Here is a 21,357-nt window from a genome sequence, read left to right as displayed (position 1 = left end):
GTGTAAACATTAGTTTTCCCTCCTCTGCAGATCCAACCAGGAAGAGAAGTCTGCTTTTTAAATTAGAGGCGTGTGAAAACGCTTCCCGGAAGCAGATTATTAGTCGGTTTATGAGGTTTGTGTGTTTTTGAGAGAAGTAAAAAGAGGGGATCTGGGACGGAGCGAGCCTCGGGGTGCATCAGCAGCCGTCAGGCCTCAGTGAAGATGAGGTTTAATCCTCTGATAAGAAGCGTGAGAGTGTGTGGAGGCTGGCAGCCCTGTGGAAACACCGCGGGCTGATCAAACCGCAGGGAAACAGCTTCAGACGGACAGCAGAGAGGAAAAGCAACAGTCGGGTTCGGTTCAAAGATTCTGTCACTCCGCTTGAGAAATCCGATAAAATGACTGCCAGTGAAAACATGAGAAAAATACACAATATTACAATATTTTCTTCATTTTTTCCTCATTTAAAATGATAAAATAATCCAGCTGTACCTTTTCTTACTGATATAAGTGCCAAAAATAATTTGAAATATGAATCAACTTACAGTTGATAAAAATGCAATAGCTAAAGAGAATAAATTTAGAAGAAAATAAAGTTATAATTGAAGGTAATTATCAGGTAATTTTAGTTAGTGGCCACAGAGGGCGCTGTTCAGCAAGATAAATAATAATTAGCTTCAAACTAAAAAATTAGAAGCGAATATTTAGTTAGCTGAAAGATTGTTTTTAAGCATCACTAATATTTAGTTAGCAGGCTAAATATTTAGTTTGAAGCTAAAGCTTCATTTAACTTAGTACTACATTTAGTTAACATTTAGATAATATTTAGCTCTAAAATAAATATTTAGTTTTGCAAGCTATATATTTAGTTTGAAGCTAAATAAGCATTAGTTTTAAATAATTATATTTATATTTAGCTAAATGTTAAGCTTAAATCTAAATATTTAGCTCAGAGCTTTGAATATTTAGCTGAATGTTTCCATCTATTAGCTTAAAGCTAAATATTTAGATTGGGGCTAAAGAGTTAGCTTGCACACAAAATACATAGGTTGGAGCTAAATAATTACTTTATAAATTAAATATTTATAAATATCTGCTAACAAAACATAGCTTTAGACTAAATATTTAGCTTGCTAATTAAATATTTAGTGTGACAAATGAGTAACATATTGAAAATATTACATTAAAAAATGAATCCTCATTTTATCCTCATGTTAAATAACTCAGATTATTACTGTTAATTTTTGACAGTGTTACAAACGGTACTCCATATAAATGTTAATTGGTGTAAATCAACCATTTTTCTTTTTAAGCTCATTGTTTACTTGTTATATATAACTATATAAAAGGTGTTGTTCTTTTAAATGTTCTGTTTGGCATTAAAGATTCAGATTTTATAAGTTGGATCAAGCTAGTTGTGATTTCTGCGGTATTAATTAATTAATTAGTTCGGGTAGTGAAGGGTTAACTACCTGCAGCAGACGCACTGAAGGAGGAGAAAACCCCCTCCACGGCTGTGCGCAGCACTGATAATCACCCGGTACCGGTCCGGTACCGTTAACCGCTTTTTAAAAAATGGATTTTAAACGGACTGGACGGAACTGGAATCACCCCGGAACGATATAAAAGGGCGCGTGGGCTCTACGGTTGTTGTGTTTTTCTCCATTCGTCCTCTCCCGGTGCGCACGCAGTCCTCCTCAGCGGCGCGTGCCACCTCCGGACTATAAAAGCTGCCCTCTCCGCTCGCGCCTGTTTGGATGTGTGCTTCCTGCTAGCGCGTGGACCGACCGGCAGAACCATAAGAAAAAGCAGGAGCAGGCCAGCGCGAGCCAGGAGAAGGCAGGCAGGGAGCTCGCGGGCGCCCAGCACAGCTAGCAGCAGCGGCCGAACCGTGACTCCTCCGAACCAGAGATGGTCACGTCCGCACCTCGGATCCTCCTCCTCCTGCTGCTAATGTGGCTCCAGCACTGCGGTACCGTCCACGGTAAGAGCCCGCTGCGGTTCCCCCGGTTTGTCCGGTTAAACGCTCCGGTGTTCGGGGCGGTTAAGCTAACATTCACCGAGCCGCACACCTGTCTCCCGGCTGCACCTTCATGCACTTGTTAGCCGTCTAATTGGCAAACAAACCACATTCTTCGAGCATTTTGGTCAGTGTTTGTAAGTTTAATTCATTTTGAATTAATTCCTACTCTCGTTTAAAGAATTTAACCACTAAAACAAAGATTTAAACCCTTAATTTGGTGGCTCAGCACCTAAACCTCTTCGTTTTTGCGTCAATGTCTTGTGATTTCTCCTCAGCCATCATCACCAACCCCCTCCGCCTCTGTGACGTTCCTAATTTATTTCATTCTTTAAGTGAAAGCCGACATGTTGGCCGAGAAAGGGGGCAAACTGCGGATTAACATCTTTGAAATGGGGATTAAATCTGGGAGTAGCTTGGAGCTCCGGAGGGGAGGGGGCGGTGATTTAGGCCAATCACCGGCCGCAGGGGATCCCAATGAAGGCTAATTACCTGCTGAGTGTCCGGGTTCAGCTTGGACATGTAGCGGCAAAACTTCTCATTTTAACCTGAAAATCCAGGATAAAACATTAAAATAGACTCAGTAACCAACAGTAGTGTTCATATAGCTGTTAAATATTACATTATGGTAAATTTAATTATCCACAGCTGTAGTCAGAAAACTGGAGATGTAATGGCTTTTTGTTTTAATTAAAAATGTTTGAATTTTGTCTCTTTAAATGGGGAGTTGGTTTCTTTTTTAAAAAAAAAGATTTTAATTAATGTAAAGATTTTTTCATATACAAATATTTCTGTAATTTTATGTTGGAGCTATATTCAAATTGTTTTATTTGGCAGATTTTCTATTTAAATTTTTAACAAAATTCATTATTAAGATTTGTACTTGGATTCTGACTGGTATTAAACAATTTTTATTATATTAAGAAGGTTTAGTACATTTTGTCTCTACTATCCAAGTTTTTTTATATTAAAATATTTGATTATCAGGCAGGTTTTGTGTATTTCTACTATAAAATTTTCTTTTATTAAAATGTTTAATTTATTACGCAGGTTATGTATATATGTTTCATACATTTTTGTTTCCACTGAGATTCTTTTTACATTTTTTTATTATGCTGGCTTTTGCATTGAGTTTTTTTTGTGTGTGGGTGCATATTTAGAAAATATTTACATATTTTAGGAATACTTTCCTTCAATTACATAATCCATTTAAGCCTGTGTATACAAAGCTGATTGTTAGCTGGTATAATTTGAACCACATTTTTTATTTTTGTGTTGTGGAGGCTTTAATGCCATCATAATTGATTTGATATCTGCAGGAAATGTTTTTCCTCTGATTTGCACCGATCCCCAGGTTTCCCACCTACAGCATCGGCTCCACGGTGCCTAATAAGAGCCTCGTTCTCCAAAACGAGCCGCTGCTGCTGCCTCTGTTTGAGATTCAGACGAATTATTTGACCAAAATGTCATGCAGATTAGTGAGAGGAGAGCAGAAGCAGGCTGGCCTGATTAAAATGGATGTTTTATGTTTTTTCTTCTCTCCCCCTCCATGGTTACTATGATGCTGAGTGAGACCCAGATCCTCGGCTGTGGGAAGCCGGGCGGGGGGCGTCAGTGTGTGGGGGTTCTTAAAGTGGGCGGAGTGGTGGAGAGCAGCATGCTGCAGCCGTTTGTTACTGGGGAAAACTGCATCACCATGACCTCCAGTGCGACAGCATTTATATAGAGCACAATAATTTTCTATTTTTAATGGAGATGATTTGATGCAGCTCAGCGCCTGTCAGCTTCAAACGGTACATGAAAATGACGGGTGTCATTTTAAATTTACTATCAATGTCTCTGTAATGATGCAAGATGTTTCCTCTTTAGAGAATGTTGAATTAAGAGTCAAAAATGCTTAAAAATAAAGTGCAAATACTTGCTGACGTGTTTAATATGTTGCTGAAATGAACCTTAAAGGCAGAAAATGTCTAATTTTAGCGTTTGCTGGTAACATTCCCCCAGTCTCTTGTTTGTAGATCCTTTAGGTGTCAGTTTTTGAAAATCAGGAGTGACACTGCAGAGAAAGCAGCGTTGCTTCATGCAGGTACGTCTAACTGTTGATCAGAGGGTGAAGTGTACAGCGTTCCTGGCAGCTAGTCGATGGGCTGGCGTAGCAGCAGCTCTGTGGGGGAGCCATCCTGAAGGAACAAAAGCAGCAGAATCTACAGTTCATCGACTCTGCTTATTTTTACTGCTGTAGCACTGACATGGACTTTATTATATACATTTTAACTGTTTTGTCTTTTTGCAGGCTAGTAAACATGCAATGAAGTGAAATGTTCTGCTAAATTTAAGTTTCCTATGATTTGATTTTGGTATTTCAGGTCTGAACATGTTTATGGATGGAAGGATTTAAGGAGTTTATGTTGAACATTTGCCCAAAATGGGGAAACCTTTATTTTTTTTATTAATGAAAAGAGCTGACTACAGGAAAGTGTCAACATTTCTTGGTAATTTCTGCTGAAGTCACAAGTTTGTAATGTGAGTCTGTTTTGAGGCTTGACTTGCAGGATCTCTTTGCTTTGTCAGCATTTAGACTGTGGTGAGTCACAACCTTTCCTTCAGGCGGTGTGGCCAGCCTTGCTGGGCTGTAACTTTCAGGTAAATAAGTTTCAGAACCAGCTGGGTGGCTTCATGACTGTAGATGTTTTAAAGCTACAGGAACAGAAAGACAGACATACCGGGGAATTGTAGAGGGTAGTTGAAGTTTGTTCATGATTGGGTTAAAGATGGAACAGGATTCTCTAGAAACCAGAAACGATTCACTGACACTGAAATGGACTTTAGTTTTCTGGTTGTTCTGTTGGACAGTGTTTGTAACAAGACATTTCTGTTCAGTAACTGGCTGAATTTCTTCCGTTTTGTGGATTTCCTGAGTTTTTAAAGAAGAGCTATAGTTAAATCCCAGTATTGACTGGAGTTAGAAACCACAGCCACCAGTGCCCAACTATTTTACCAGCTAAAACACTAAATATACCTTAATATGGGTTAATGCACCCAGTGGAAACTCTTAACACGACTGCAGAAGCAACATTTACAGTCTGAGCTTCAATCTTTGGGATACAACCAATCACCTTCAAGGAAAATAAATGGCGCTCCTGGATTGGCTGTTTGCGAACACCAGCCAATGGCTCCTCAGCACCAATTGGGGTCTTCTGGCCAATCAACAGTCTTTAAAAAGCCTGACCTACCATTGTTTTAAAACTTAGGATGCCATAAGTTGCTACAGGACTGAGCTGAGTGATATGGCTGAAAAATGTACCTGATATAAAAGCCTTTCATTAAAGTCTGTTGATGAATATTGATTAGTTTTAAAATATTTGAAATGCTATCAAATTGATGGCGTGACGTTTTCACTCACGCAGTTTTATTTTTAATGATTTGAGTGAGCCTTTTGTAATAATTAATCAGATGATGAGCTCTAATTATATTTTGAAGGGAATTTCTTTTATTTATTTCCTTGGTTGTGTGTCTTTCTGTTTTTGGATGTTTAATTTTTAGATATTGTTTTTAAACCCAGTTGTATCTTCTAGCAGCTAAATATTTGTCTATCTGGGGCGCGGTCCGCTCCACGCTGAGGCCCAAAGCTGTTCCGGTTCCGAGCCGATCCGGGTTCTTCTGACCCACTTTCAGTTTTTTGTCATGGCTGCATTTCTCCGTCTGCTTCTTCTGAGGTGAATATTTCATTTAAACCTCTGAGAACAGCCAGGAGCGCTCCATTTCCCCACCTGGACGGCTGCAGCGTGGCGCCAGCCTCAAGGTCGGGGTTATTTTAGGAACATGTTCCGATGTCAGCTGCAGCAAACCGGGCCACAGCGCCGACCTTCAGTCTGGAAACGTTGGTTTCAGTCCTGTTGGAGCAGGAAGTGACAAAGTGCTTCTGTTTAAATTATTGAACCTGCAGCTGGAGCAAACGACACAAACTCTTAACCTCAGGATTAATCTTTCCTTTGGATCAATTCAGGACGGCTCAAGTTGGGTCTGATTTCAAAATAAAATGCACTAAACTATAAAAGTTGAATTTTTCTTTTTCCTTCACTGTTTGGTTAATTATTGAATATTTGTCACATGAGGCTTGATTTTTAATAAGATCAGAACCTACTAAAGTTAAGAATGATAAAACTTCTGTTAACCCTGTAGAAACATCAAGTTTCAGGAAGTTCTCTCATCACCTTGTTTGTGTCTCTGCAGGTACGAAGACTGAATGTGAAGCCAACCAGTTCCAGTGTGGAAACGGCCGCTGCATCCCGGCCGTGTGGCAATGTGACGGCGACGAGGATTGCACGGACGGCAGCGACGAGAACTCCTGTGGTGAGGAGGAACGACCCGCTTTACCAGAACACAAACGCTGATGTAGCAACTTCTGGATCAGTGGAGTTTTAGTTTAGCACATTTCAGTAACGAGGCAGTTCAACGTAAAAGTAAAGTTATAAAACCATAGTAAACATACAGAACAGGCTTCACTTCACAAGATGTTTTCCTTCCACTCAACTTTCCACTTGGAGGCAGCTCTCTGATCAGCTAATTTCACCTTTTTTGACTTGTTTAACGTACCAATGAAACCAAAGTTTATTTTCTTGTGCAGATAAACATCTCTAACACGTTTTATCTTTTTTACGTGTATAAATTTGCTTTGACTAGGCCTGTAATTCTGCCTCAACCTGCTCTGGTTTTTCTGTAACGTTTCTGTGCAGAACTCAGTTTGAAGCGGATTAAAAAAAAACGTGTGAAAGATGCATGAAGTTCTGAAAGCTGCTGCATATTAATGTCAAACCGCTTCAATAAATCAGAGCTAATCTATTTACCGTTCAGATTCTGAGCCGTTCTGTTGCCTTAGAACCAGGAAGGTGACGGTTTGAGAGTCGAACCTGATGGGAAGGAAAAGCACAGCGGAGCTAAATCTGGATCCAATATGTTCAACTATCTGGGTCATTCAATAAAACACAGCAAGGAAAGAATAAGAGGAGGGGGATGGGATGTTTAAATCCTTTATGAACAGGAAACGAAACATCATGTGATTTGAACTCTTAGTTTATGTCAAATGTTTTTCAACAAAAATCAAACAAGTTTTCACAAAAAAAAACATTAAATAAGCAGGGAAAAAGGATGAGAGGGAAACGTGCTAATTGCACGTAGCAACATTTAGCTGGGAACATGTTGGACTTTAATGATTTCCAAATTTTCTACTCCACATCCTGCAGTGCAGGAATTGGGATACAAAGCAACCAAAATGTTGCAAAAATAATCAGAATCCACTGAGATTTTAATGTTCTTCCCACGACTTTCTGTCATCTCAGCCTCAGTTAAACACCAGATGGTCCAAACTAAAGATGCAGGACTAGTTTCTGATGCTGGCTGTGTAATAAAACCCAAACTAAACTGGATCCCAGTATTTTAATTTAAATTATTCTGGTTCTGTTTTAGTTCAGAAGACGTGTGCGGATGTGGACTTTGTGTGCCGCAGCGGTCAGTGCATCCCGAAGCGCTGGCACTGCGACGGCGAGCCGGACTGCGAGGACGGATCCGACGAGAGCGTAGAAATCTGCCGTAAGTTCTCCCACAATGCAACTTGTTTAGGCGTGTTTGACAGGCTTCAATCAGCAAAGATGTTAAACTGTGAAGCTGTGGGGAAAAAGTTAATCCTGCTAATGAATACATGCCAAGTAACTTTTTCCTGGCTTCATTTTAATCAGAAATAAAAGATCATTTCTTGCTTTCTGAGTTTGGATCAGTTTCCTGCTGATGCCTGAGCCAGTTCTGCTCTGTCATGTTTAGTGCAGCAGCTGTTTATGTTCCTGTTGGTTCTGAAGGTCATGATCGGGTCGTTTTCAGGTCCAGTCATGTTCTGATATCAGAGCTGCTGCTGCGTCACGCTGATGTCTGACCAGCTGCCGGCTTCAGCTCAGCAGCTGCAAATGTCTGGCTTTAATTTTAACCCGCTGACTCCTCCTCCACATTCCTGGTGGTGATTTCTCTCTTCCTGCAACAGTTAAACTTTGCTTTAAACTTTCTAATTTCAAAGAAGTTGCTTTTTTTTTTTTCTTAATGTTTCGCTTGGCAACTTTAAAAGTTTATAAACTCGTGCATCAAATTTAAAGCAAGCTGAACTTTTTCAAAAATGATTCTTACAAGATTTCTAGAATGTGATGAGTTTGCTGAGAAACTCTTTTTAAATTTTATTTATAATTTCACCTGTTTATGTTCAGATCTCCTGCGTCTGGCTTCTTCTGGTGCAGAATTGATTCGTGTCTCGCATAAATTATGTAAAAGTTGAATAAAATGCAACATTTGACTTATTTTATGATTGTGTATAGCACGTTGGTTCTGTCGGTGCATAAAGTGCTTCATAAATAAAGTTGGTATGGTATTAAGCTTTAAAAACTATTGGATATGATTTAATATCCTATAGTTTGGATATTAAATCCAAACTGTAGGATTTAAGCCCCTAAATTGGGTCTTTTTTGCCCCAATTTAGCTCCATAGTCGCCTGTGATTTTAATTAGTTCATGTAAAGAAATATTGTAACACCTTTGTTTTGACCCTGCTTGGTTCTGTTGTCATTTTTATCTAATTGGCTCCAACAGTACTTTTGTTTTTGAATGCACTAATTAGTGTATAAAAAAGTAAAGCTATGCATATTCCCCAAAACATATTTTCATTCTTGGTGCTGCACAATATCAAGAAAGTAGATGCAATGTCTAATTCAAACTGCTATATTTTCTTTTTCTGTAGGACTGAGCTTCATGTAACTTCAGACCAAATATTTAATTGACTCTTACAGTTTGACATGTTCCTAGAACGTCTTGCTTTGGTGCTGCGCTCTTTGCGGTTTGGATTTGATTGCTGAACTCGCCGTGTTCCCTCTGTCTGCAGACATGCGGACGTGTCGTCTTAACGAGTTCAGCTGCGGCCCGGGAACCACGCTTTGCATCCCCATCTTCTGGAAATGTGACGGCGAGAAAGACTGCGACAAAGGAGAGGACGAAGTCAACTGTGGTGGGTGGAAACTGCTTTTCTCCCCTCAACGCCCCAGTAATTATTTGACCTTTTGAATCCGTCGTTTCCCTGTTAAGTTGAACGTCTAGCCGCTGCAATCAGCAGCAACGTGTTCACCTTTAGATAATTTATGGTCCAAGTACTGCTGGAAAACCTGAAGATGAGGCATTCATAGCGGTTCAACGTTTTCTCCTGGGATTTTGATAAACAAAATGTCTGAAGTGCTTTACATTACTGCTCAGTCAATACTTCATATTGATTGAGAAGCTCATTCGTTTTAACTCGGCTGTATTTTACCAAGAACCATGAAAATGCTAGTCATAATGTGAAAGTTAGTTTGAATTGTTCTAGAAGGTTCTCTGTCACAACATGGTGAGAAACATCCTGTGCTCTCAGTGATTTGGGTTTTTACTGCAGTTTAGCTGTGCCTCTTGTTGTCGTATTGATGAAGCGCTTGAGGAAAACTCCAGATATCTCGGCGGATGCTCATGGATTCCCTGAAGCGAGATCAGCTGGTATTGATTATGGGATGCTGAGCTGCAGAAACCTGCTTGGCTCAGTTCACAACTGCAGCTTCTGCCTCAGTGGATGTAGAGCAGCAGAGTGGATCAGACCTCATTCAGTTAAAATCAGAACCTGAATTAAACACTGTTACTCCTCCCAGGTAACGTCACCTGCGCTCTGAACGAGTTCACCTGCGCCAGCGGCCGCTGCATCTCCAAGAACTTTGTGTGCAACGGCGAGGACGACTGCGGCGACGGTTCGGACGAGGTGGACTGCGCGCCGTCGTCCTGCGCTCCCAGTGAGTTCCAGTGTGGGAACGCGTCCTGCATCCCGGCCAGCTGGGTGTGTGATGATGACGTCGACTGTCAGGTGAGAGGAAACGGAAACGAAGAGGTGAACCTTCAGGTCTGAGGACTGAAGGGCCATTTTCTACTGCCGATACTTTTTAGAGATTTACAGGTCAAGTTCAGGTCAGAATTAGACTTAAAACTACTTTAATTCTGAGGAATTTAGTTTGATAGGAAATGAGACAGTTGTCTCAAAATATGATTTTAAAATGAATGATTCTGTGACAGAATTCTGCTTTTTTTTTTAAATTAAAATTGCATGTGGAAAATTTCTATTTGTGAATAATCACACATGACACCAATCAAACCCTTCAAATAAACAGATCAAACTAGTGTGAGAAGCTGCAAAGTCTGTCTTTATTGCTTAAAATGAAACAATTGTTTTACACCAGATTCAATTTCCAATTTTAATAATTTTTCCATTACCAAATTAAATGACAAATGTATAAAATAAAACTAATTGCTTCTGTGAGTTGAGATGAATAGAAGCTGGAAAACAAGTTGGTATTTCTTAGACTAACGTCACTCTGGAAACCTGAAGAGCATCGATGTGAGAAAATCCAGATTTGTATAATCTGAATGTAAACAATTTTAAAAAGCTGCAAACTTGCTAAATTTTTACAGTGCAAGAATCATAACATTTAATGTTGTAGAAAAACAAAATTCAATCTAGAAAACTGTAGAGTATGACTGAAGTGTCCAACTGCAACTTTCATTAATGCACATCTATAAATTTAATCATAATTAGGATTCCTGTGACATTCCAGACCTCTAGCAAAACCAAAAGGTTTGGTGATTTTAGCTGAAATATTGGCATTTAAGTAAAATATTCTAATTTTAAAGCGTTTGCTGTGTTTCTGTAGGACCAGTCAGATGAAGCTCCGACTCGTTGCGGCCGCCACCCGACGCCGCCAGCCAAGTGTTTGCCCAGCGAGATGCAGTGCGGCTCTGGAGAATGCATCCATAAGAAGTGGAGATGCGACGGAGACCCAGACTGCAAGGACGGCAGCGACGAGGCTAACTGTCGTACGTTACGCCGTCCAGACAACTTCCAGCTTCTGTTTCACTGATTATTTTTCTTCAGAACAAATTAAAGTTGGAGTTTTTGTTTGCAGCTGTGAGGAGTTGTGGGCCGGATCAGTTCAAATGTGAGGATGGAAGCTGCATCCTGGGAAGCAGACAGTGTAACGGCATCAGAGACTGCGCCGACGGATCAGACGAAATCAACTGCAAGAACTGTAAGACTTTACTCTGGTTTTAAAACTTAACGTCCTCATGCTAGATTTTAGCATTGAAACAAATTTCTTCATATTGGATCAGTGATCATCTGGATTAATTTCCTGTTTTTCAGTGACTCAGTGTAACGGGCCAGAGAAGTTCAAGTGTCGCAGCGGAGAATGCATCGAAATGAGCAAAGTGTGCAACAAGATCAGAGACTGTCCAGACTGGAGCGACGAGCCCATCAAAGAGTGCAGTGAGTTTGATTTAAATAGGACTAAATTATGCTAACTCTATGAATGAGCATCTGTGGTACTTATGGTTTTTTTTTAATGATCATGAAAGGATGAGATGAATTTTTAAATCAGTCAGTATTTCTTTACTAACCTGCACAACAGTGTTTGATCCTCCTTTAAATGTCAACTTTGTTACATTTTATAGCATAATCCAGTAACTGTTGCCTTCAATTGTTACTGAAATGCAAATGCTATATTCATCAAACAAGACTTAAAAGAAACTTTACTTATTTAACGCCTTGAACTTTGGTCTGTCTCTTTAAAAATTCCTGCTTTCTGAAACTGACTTCAGGATGTCATCACATGGCTTCTCTATTAACCCTTTAATGTTTTTACCAGCGTTTCACTGAGAAGTAGCTCCTGAGCTCAGCAGTTCCACCAGATGTTTGCCAAATGCTGCTAGCTAGTCTGAAGGAGTTGTCAGCTTGTCAACTTCTAAAAGCAAATCTATGTGAAGAACTGATAATTTATGTTTTTGTTTGTAGAAGACGCCTGTTTTTTATTTTGTTGCTCCTACTGTAAACTGTGGCATTTCTTGTTCCAGATGTGAACGAGTGTCTCCTGAACAACGGCGGCTGCTCCCACATCTGCAAAGACACGGTGATCGGCTTTGAATGCGACTGCACACCTGGACTGCAGCTCATCGACCACAAGACCTGTGGAGGTACGATCCACTGTAATCACCAGACAAGTTCAAGAAGGGAACTTTAAGTTGAATTTTTTTCTTTTTTTGTGCTGCAAAGAAGAAATGAGGCTGATAAAAGCTAATTGACTAATTTTCATTTAACAGTCCAGTTTTGACTAATTTAATTTCAACTAAAATCTTGATCCAAAGACGCTGCAGGATTTTGCTCCATGTTCTGATCGTCCATCAGCTTTAAAGCAGAAATCCTGCAGGTTGTTTTCTGACAGTCTGTCTCTCCTGGCATAAACTCCACCAGCGCAGAAGTGTTTAATTTCCTCCCAAATGTACAACCAGCAGAAACTGAAATTATAGATTTCAATGTCTTGTTTGCTAATCTTATAATTAAACTTAAAATTTTAAGATGGTTGTTATGCAGCTTTAAATTTCTAAACGATTCCTCTTTATCTCTTGATGCAGACATCAATGAGTGCATGAATCCTGGTATTTGCAGTCAGATCTGTGTCAACCTGAAGGGAGGCTATAAGTGTGAATGCCACAACGGCTACCAGATGGATCCGGCTACCGGCGTCTGCAAGGCTGTTGGTGAGCATCAGGAACTTTTAGTTTTGGATGTTTTCACCTTTCCTGGTTTTTACAAGCTAATTTTTCTCCATGTTCAGGTAAGGAGCCGTGCCTGATCTTCACCAATCGACGTGATATTCGCCGTCTGGGTCTGGAGAGGAAGGAGTACACGCAGATTGTGGAGCAGCAGAGAAACGCAGCAGCTCTGGATGCAGACTTCAACCAGCAGACCATCTTCTGGGCCGACCTGGGACAGAGGGCCATATACAGGTAGACTCAGGGTTTCCAAACATCAACTTTATCTCAACATAATAACCTTTAAATATGTGAACCTTTTATTTTCATAAAAGTTGCATATTGCAGCTTTAATGCTCAATTTTTGCCATGAAAAGATCAGATGCAGGTCGAATAAGGGTAAAAAAAAAATCTGATTTGTTTCACTTCAGGTTGTAGTGTGAATGTAGTTATTTCTTGGACATGTGCAGGAAAATGAAAACTTTCAGCTCATTTGCCAACTGACTTTTGGAGTATTTGCTGTAATTTTGTGTCTAGAAAATCACTTTGTCATTTTTAACTAATAAATCATTTAAACGTAACAAAGTGAGAATTTCGTTTCCTCAAACTTCTGTGTTTTTTTCTCTTCAGCACCGTCCTGGACAAGCGAGGAGACGTTGGTGTCCATAAGAAGGTGATCGACAACGTCCAGACTCCTCTGGGGATCGCCGTCGACTGGATCTACAAGAACCTGTACTGGTCCGATCTGGGAACCAAAACCATTTCTGTGGCAAACTTCAACGGAACCAAACGGAAAGTTCTGTTTAACACTGGCCTGAAAGAACCCGCCTCAATCGCTGTGGATCCGTTATCTGGGTGGGTGGAAACATTTTGGGTTTTTCCTCTGGCAGAGCACTGGTCTGATCAGCTGACTGGACATTTTCTATACTGGCTTCAGGTTTCTGTACTGGTCTGACTGGGGAGAGCCAGCTAAGATCGAGAAGTCTGGTATGAACGGAGCGGACCGGCAGGTTCTGGTGGCGACTGACATCCAGTGGCCAAACGGGATCACACTGGGTAGGGATGGAGGCAAAAACATCTCCAAAATAAAAACCTGTAGCTGAAATGATAAAAATCTATTCATTGGTGAAACATTTAGATCTGACACTGCAGAAATGAAACTATTTTTGATCTTTTTGTCTCTTCAGATCTGATCAAAGGCCGGCTGTACTGGGTCGACTCTAAGCTGCACATGCTCAGTAGCGTCGACCTGAACGGAGACAACAGGAACAAGGTGCTGCAGTCTGCAGACTACCTGGCTCATCCGTTCGCTCTCACCGTGTTCGAGGTTCGTTTTGCTTTCAGATTTCTCATTAAATTCATCGACATCAATAAAAAATTAAAGTTTCAGCTAAAAAATGCAACCTGTTTAACTTTCACTTTAATAGTACGAGTATACAAGTTTGACTGAAATGATTTATAATTAATTACCAATTTAGTAATCACTCTTTAACTGGAATATATAAACTCAAAGGTAAATTCCTGAAAGAATATTTGGACCAGTATTTTTAAGCTAAAACTTTATGAAATAGATACATTATTAAAAACACTGTCAATTTTTCACCAAAAACTCTAGAGGCATTTTTAGCTTCTCCTAAAACGAAGCTAAAGAAATTCTGCTGCATTTTAATCAAGTTTATTTGAACTGCCTTGTTACTGAAAACAAGGCAGTTGTACTTCTATACAAAGTACTTCTATACAAAGTATAATATTTTTATGATAAATAAAAATATTTTTATTTATCATAAAAATAAAAAGTTTTTGGCTATAAAATATTTTACTTAAAATATTATTTGGACAATTTCTAAAATTGTATACAAGACTTAGGTGGTCAAATTGAAAATCTGTAAAATATGACAAACTTTCCATTAATCATCAGAACAATGGATTACTGAAATAATAATCAGCTCTGTATAAAAGTCGGCCATGTTTGGTTCTGTTTTCAGGATCGGGTCTTCTGGACAGACGGTGAAAACAAAGCCATCTACGGCGCTAACAAGTTCTCTGGTTCTGATGTCATCACGCTCGCCAGCAACCTGAACGACCCTCAGGACGTCATCGTCTACCATGAGCTGATCCAGCTGGCTGGTAAGAGGTCAAAGGTCACCCAGTTTAACCCAGGACTGGTGTTGAACAAGTTCTCAGCTTGATTTGGGCTTCAGTTACACTCAGTGATCTTGTTTTTTTCTTCTTTTTTTTTCTGCAGGTACCAACTGGTGCACAGAGAAAAGTGAAAATGGCGGCTGCAGCTTCATGTGTCTTCCTGCTCCACAGATCAACAAACATTCCCCCAAGTACAGCTGTGTGTGTCCTGCAGGCCAGGAGCTGGCAGCCGACGGCCATCGCTGCAGACCTGGTGAGTTCTGCACTGAAATGCACAAAGTTATTCCTGCAGCTTTTCTGATGTTTTCACATCAACTCTAAACATCATCCTTTGTTTTACTGCTGAATTCTTTGTTTCATCCTCATGTTTTCAATATAGTAAGTACCACTCGCCTGTTTTAAGGCTTCTAGAGGAGAAAAGGGAACCGGCGTCTTGAATTTTAAGTTGTGGGTAAATGTCTGCAGTGGTCCAGTTTGAAGCAGCTCCAGGATTGTTTGCAACAATTAGCGGTTCCAGGAGTGAAGGCAGAGCGGCGGCTCTGGCCTTTCCCTCCTGCTGGACGACCGGTTGCTTAGAGACTCGCTTTGTTTTTCCCTGCGGCTCCGCTCCAGCTCCTTTCACAGATTAGCCTTTTCAAACCAAACAGAAACCTGACAGCTGAATCCGCAGCACTAATTGGACTCTGGTTCCAGCCGAGACTCGCAGATCGCTGGACCGTCTTCATGACGGCGCTCCCAACAAACTTCAGTTTTCCCAGATTTTCTCTTTATTTTACAGCAAACGCTGAGAATCTGTGGAGGATTGGAAGATAGTAGAGTATAAAGAGGTTGTTTTAAAAAAATTAATTTAGTCATTTTGACTTGATTTAAATGAGATTTTGAGACCTTCTACTGAAAATCCAACAGAACAGGGGAATCCAGATTCTTCAAAAATTGGATCCCAGCTCTACTGCAACCTTTACTTTCTTCTTCACCTTTGAGTTTGCTTCCTATTTTCCCTCTAGTTTCTAGTTATTCCACATTTTGTTGAAGTATTTACCTAAACTTGGTCAATTTTAGTTCCTTGTATTGGAAAGTTTATTTAAATCACACTTAGCATAGACTGAAGAACTATGCTAAACCTCATAGTTCTGTTGGTTACATGCCTGCAAAAATTGGCACCTGTCCCTTTAAGGCTGCAGACTAATTGGGCCGTTTCTGCCCGTCCAGCCCATTTTCCAGCTGCCTCAGCTGGGCCGACCGGGAACTGTAGAGCTTTGTGAGGCTGCTGCACCGGCCGACTCTAATCTTGTTAGAAACACAAAGTGAACAGAAGCTCAACTCGCAGCTACAAACGACTGTTTTTATTGTTTACGGGCCGCCTTTACAGATAAGTGGAGTTTTTCCCTTCAGTGTGAGCTGAAATGCTAGAAGTTTAGGTTTTTCAGTGTTTACAATGAGAAACAAACTTGAAATCCCATAATGCTCTGTTGTGTGGGCAGGTTTGTTTATGTTTCATGAAGAAAGCCTCTTATTTTTATATGCTCTATGCCAGCGTTTCCCAATTCCGGTCCTCAGGCCTCCCTGCTCTGCATGTTTTAGATGTGCCTCTATTCCAGAGCAGCTGATTCAAATGATTGCATGACCATCAAGTGCTGCAGAAACCTGTTGATCACCCATATATTCAATCCAGGTGTGTAGCAGAAGGGAAACACCTAAAACATGCAGGGCAGGGAGGCCTGAGGACCGGAATTGGGAAACGCTGCTCTACGCTGTAGTCTACTTCCTGCTTTAGGAGCGATCTGTGGTCCATTCATATAGGCATTCAAACCGCACCAGTGTCCAAATGAAGGCCAATGTTTGTAGGTGGACCAGAGTTCACTTCCACATTCACACCTCCCCAAATGAACTGGACTTTCTAGGCAAAAGGACCAGACTTCCCAGTTGGAGTCATTTAATACAGGATGTTGAAACCACTAATGCAGATTGCAGCGACTGTTTTGACTTCTGCTTTCATGCATCAGATAAACCAGTTTACTCTCCAGAGATCTGGTCTACATTCAAAGAAAACTCAAAAATGGGACGACCTTGAATGCTTAAGGTTTGTTGTTCCTCTTCTAGTGACAGACTCTTCCTCAGAGGACTTTAGTGAAGCTCTAACGCAGCCCAAAGGTAAAACCTAATGCCATCATCTCAAAGCATGCTGGGCTCTCCTCAAATCAAGTAGCATCTAGTTTTACTCCTCCTGTCAAAGATTTCTCTAAATTAACCTTCTCTTCTGCTTTAACTGAAACTTCTGCTGCTTTTATCTTAATCTAAGAGCTGAAATTAACCTGTAAATCTTCTAATCCTGCTGAGATAAATGAATCATCCCTCAGATGTTTCTTTAGTTGGATCATTTCAACCTGGAAACTCTTGAAACAACTGAAATTCCCTGTATCTTTTCTTGAGTAATTTAGATTTTAATCAGAAACACGAGGAATCCTTGTGACTTGTTGCTAAATGCAGAACAATCCATGCAACATTCAGTAATCACCTCTCTGCTGTTGGAATAGTTTACTGTCCTGATTAACAAATTAAATCTGCCTCTGAACTAATGTAGAACAGGAGTGCCATCTAGAGGTAGACATTATGAAGTGCACATGCAGTTTTTGGCTTGAAACAAGTTAAACATGCATTCATGTGATCCTGTGAAAATGGAGCAGGACTGTCACTGTAGTTTACGAATCTCAAAATCTGCTGGAAGTTTTTATTTTTGCTATTTGAACAATTTATTTTTTCCACAATTCTGCATATGTAAAGATTAATGCAGGAATTAACTGCAGCTTGTTTTGATTGTGAGCGTTTGATTTACACCAGCGTCTGTCTTGTAAGGCTCTGAATGCCTGGAGATTTTCATAATTTTTTTTATTGCAATAAAATGCCACCAAATATTTAGATTTGAAGAGTTTCTAGAAGTCTTGTAATAAATCCTGGGTCTTCAGTATTCCCAGGTGTTAAAGCAGATCTTCACTGCCTCAATTTTCCTTTCCTTTGTGGAACAAACTGTTCAAATCAAAAACAACCCAAGCTCTTAAACACCTGAGCTAATTTTTGGCAAATATTTTTAGCTTCAGAAAAATGAGCCTTTACAAAAACCTTCCAAATGTAACATCCCAGCCTGTTGCCTAGCAACTCAAACCCAGCACGTTTGGTCAGCAGGTTTTACTGCTGTATGCACTGTACAATGGCTGGTGGAAAAGACAACCATAATCCACTTGCCGCATTCTTGTTTTTGCAGGAGGCTCCACTTATGCTTTTCAAAGCTATACAATTGTATAATTGTGAATTGGTTTTTATTTGGTTATTGGTGACAAGAAGCCCTAAAACGACTCATTCTGAACTGAGCAGTCTTAAACCTTATCTAAGAATGAGTTTTGCAAAACGTGTAAAGAGCAGGTTTTGTGTAGACCATAAACCTATCCTAACCTGTTCAAGGTGTATGGAAGTTGTTGGTATAGATTTTGTCATTGTCTCTTCCAGAAGCCAATGTGAGCACGTCTATCCAGGTGGACTCCACAGCCAGAGGCTCTGCTGCTGCCTGGGCCATCCTGCCTGTCTGTAAGTACAGCTGCCTCCAAGGTCAAACATGAAGGTCAGATCTGTTTCTCACCAGCCTGTGTCTCTGCTGCAGTGCTGCTGGCCATGGCCGGAGCAGGCGCCTACCTGATGTGGAGGAACTGGCAGCTGAAGAACCAGAAGAGCATGAACTTTGACAACCCAGTCTACCTGAAAACCACAGAAGAAGACCTCAACATCGACATCACCCGCCACGGTGCCAACGTGGGCCACACCTACCCAGCGGTGAGTCGACCCAAACCTGAGAACTTTTGTAATTAGAATAGTTCCTCATTTCCTCCTCCAGGTTTGTTTTACTTGATTAAATTAATAATAATTAAAAAAAAATGTTTTCTGGCTTCAAACCCACTTGCATGAATCTTTAAGATGTTGAGATCAGTTTATTTCCTACCCAAATAAGTCTTATCTTTTTTTTTCTCAGTCATCTGAATATTTATATTTTATTAAAAAGTCAATATTTTGAGGTGCATGAAAATGCTGCAATTTCCTCTTACAAAGTTAAATAAAATCTCATCTCTTTTTTCCACAGATTTCAATAGTGAGCACAGACGATGATTTATCCTGATCGTTCTCAGGATTTTGGTTTTTTTTATTTGTTCTCTTTGCGGAAACCTCCTCCGTGTTACGATGCCAACGGTTCGCCGTAACGGCGGCCCTTACAGTTCAACCACATGCCTTCAGAAGTGCATTAAGTCCTGATCTGTGGTGAAGAGGAAATGTTATTTATTATGTGAATACTTCCATGAGTTTTCCATGTTCACTCCAAAGTGTTAAGGAATTTTTCTTTTTGCTTTTCTGACATTGTCTTTGCCCGTCCGTTCAGAGAACAGTTTTCTCTTTGAGGGTCTTTCCGTGTTCTGCCTGGACTGAACATCTGAAGAACTGGGTGTCTTCATCAAACCGTTTCCTGGTTCTGATTTAAACCGGGTCAAAGTTCTCAGGTCTTAACGGGGAAGAAGTCTGGAGACTAAAAGACGAGTATTTAATTATGAAACAGGATGTTAATATTTCTGATCATGCTTTGCTGGGTAATATTAGGGTTTCTTCTGTTAATTGCATTATTATTATTGCTGCTGCTGAGATCACCATGGTTACAGCGTTTGTAAACAGTGTAAATATATTTCCTCCCTCAGAGATGTGACTGTAAATCAGGACTCTCTTCAATGCACTTTGATCAAAGTTCTCTGTAAATAAGATTGTATACACTGACTTGAATCTTTTTTTGCTATGGCTGGGTTCCTCACCAGAGTTCAGATGTATTTAAGGAGAGCAGAGGAGGAAAAACACAAATGAATTTGGTAAAAATTACTATTTTGTATGTTTGTGCTGTTGCTGTGAACTTTTTATAGCCTTGTACAGTGAAGGAGAATGAAATGATCTGTATCTGAAGGAACTGATTCGCAAAGAAATTTTGAATTAAAACATCAGTGTTCAAAAATCCCTTTGAATCTTTTTTGTTTATTTCTGAGTGAAATGGGTCAAATATTCAAGTATCCATCACAAGAAAAGCATAGAAACTTTCTGGTTTACTTCCTACCAAATCTACTTATGGTTCTTAAAATATTAAAAATATGTAGAACTTAGATTTCCAGGTCTAGAGTCGTGGCAGAAAACTGCATGAAATCAAATTTAACATTTCTCAGTTCCATGTTTTGAAGGAAAATTCCTGTCTCATACAGCCTCCAGTTGGAGTTGATGTCTAATCTGCAAAGCAATTTTTACCGTTTCTAATGGTACAAATGGAATTTTTTTTTTCTGCATTTATTCTCTTGGCCACTTGCACCATCCTGTCAATGAAATCTATATGTTTAAGGTTACCACATAATTCAGGTTTCTTACTGTGGACAGCTAGATTAAATTAAATGTCACTTTGCAGTTCTAAAGTATTTACAATTTCATGGCAGATCTGTGAGGACTAAAGGATGCCAAGCATGCAGAGAAGCTGGGATGGGTGATATCTGTCAGCACTGCTTCAGATGTGGACAAAAAGCCACATTTCTTGTGGCTGCAGGTAGCTGTAGTTGCAGGAAAATGGGGAAGGAGTTGCTGGGGCAGCAGTAACCCAGTTACCTCCCACACCCAGCAGCTCCCACTTTAACATTGCATCAGTGCAGACCAACCCAGAATGCTCATATGAACCCAACACACAATTTTTCCCACAGTCTGTTACCTTCAGTCACTGCTAAAACAAGCTAAACTGACTGAACTGTTCAGTCCCATCTTGATGTGGCAGTGGAAGCTTTATGGGACTCAGGCAAGTTTAATAAATGACTGGATAAAGAAACAGCTCTTCACAGTAACCTCAGGATTGTCATAGATTTTTTTTTTTTTCTCAAAGTCCAGCCAATAAACTTCACTGAGAGATGTCACCCTTTGGAGAACAATATAAGCAGCTAATATTTAGCATGATGTTTATTATTCTAGCCTCAGTGTTCTGTTCTTCATGTGACTCCACTGAATCCAACTCTGATGTCGTCCACTTCAGAAGTGATGAAGATCCATTTTTCTTTCTCTTCCTGCTGATTTCTTTCCAAAGCTCCCATTTTTTCCAGGAGGATCTTCAATGTTCTCCAGCTCTCTTTAGATGATGAAGGAACTCAGACTGACTCCACCCGGCTGGTGCTCCAGGTGAGCAGAAACAAACACTAAAGTCATTCATGTCTTGATAAATGAAACCTTACAACTAGTTATGTTTCTGATCACATTTTACCGTCGTGGTCATACAGCTCTGAAAAAAAGTGAAGACACCACTGAGAACCCCTTTGAAAACCTAGTTATTCCACCAAATATTGATTTCTAAACTTCTGAGTTAAAATATCAGTAATGTTTCTAAATGAACTTGATTTCCTTTCATTATTTGTGGTCTAAAAACACTGCAACTTTTTCATTATTTTCACTATTTCTCAGTTTCTGCAAATACTCAATTTTTGCTTGGAATTTTAGAGCCATGTTCTCAGTAGTTCATAGAAGAAAAGAACAATGTTTATTTTA

At 40.0% G+C, this 21,357-nt stretch overlaps 2 protein-coding genes across 3 annotated transcripts in view; both read left to right on the top strand.

The window, feature by feature from the left end:
• Positions 1 to 21,357, top strand: part of LOC116724487 (NLR family CARD domain-containing protein 3-like) — a 638,369-nt gene that overhangs the window by 450,754 nt on the left and 166,258 nt on the right. The window lies entirely within an intron of this gene.
• Positions 1,480 to 19,806, top strand: vldlr (very low density lipoprotein receptor). Of its 2 annotated transcripts, XM_032570224.1 has the most exons (20): positions 1,480 to 1,966; positions 6,236 to 6,355; positions 7,469 to 7,591; positions 8,918 to 9,040; positions 9,705 to 9,913; positions 10,755 to 10,917; positions 11,007 to 11,129; positions 11,243 to 11,365; positions 11,950 to 12,069; positions 12,508 to 12,633; positions 12,711 to 12,882; positions 13,258 to 13,482; positions 13,565 to 13,683; positions 13,815 to 13,954; positions 14,613 to 14,754; positions 14,873 to 15,022; positions 16,870 to 16,920; positions 18,271 to 18,348; positions 18,422 to 18,591; positions 18,896 to 19,806. In XM_032570224.1, the coding sequence occupies exons 1-20, from the start codon at positions 1,894 to 1,896 to the stop codon at positions 18,929 to 18,931; spliced, it is 2,586 nt and encodes an 861-aa protein (XP_032426115.1). In that variant the 5' UTR covers positions 1,480 to 1,893; the 3' UTR covers positions 18,932 to 19,806. The 2 variants fall into 2 exon arrangements, with proteins under 2 accessions (XP_032426115.1, XP_032426116.1); XM_032570225.1 differs by lacking the exon at positions 16,870 to 16,920 and having other exon boundaries at positions 1,481 to 1,966.

Source organism: Xiphophorus hellerii, chromosome 8 (assembly GCF_003331165.1).
Source record: "Xiphophorus hellerii strain 12219 chromosome 8, Xiphophorus_hellerii-4.1, whole genome shotgun sequence".
Lineage (NCBI taxonomy): Eukaryota > Metazoa > Chordata > Actinopteri > Cyprinodontiformes > Poeciliidae > Xiphophorus > Xiphophorus hellerii.
This window is presented reverse-complemented; position numbering and strand designations above follow the sequence as displayed.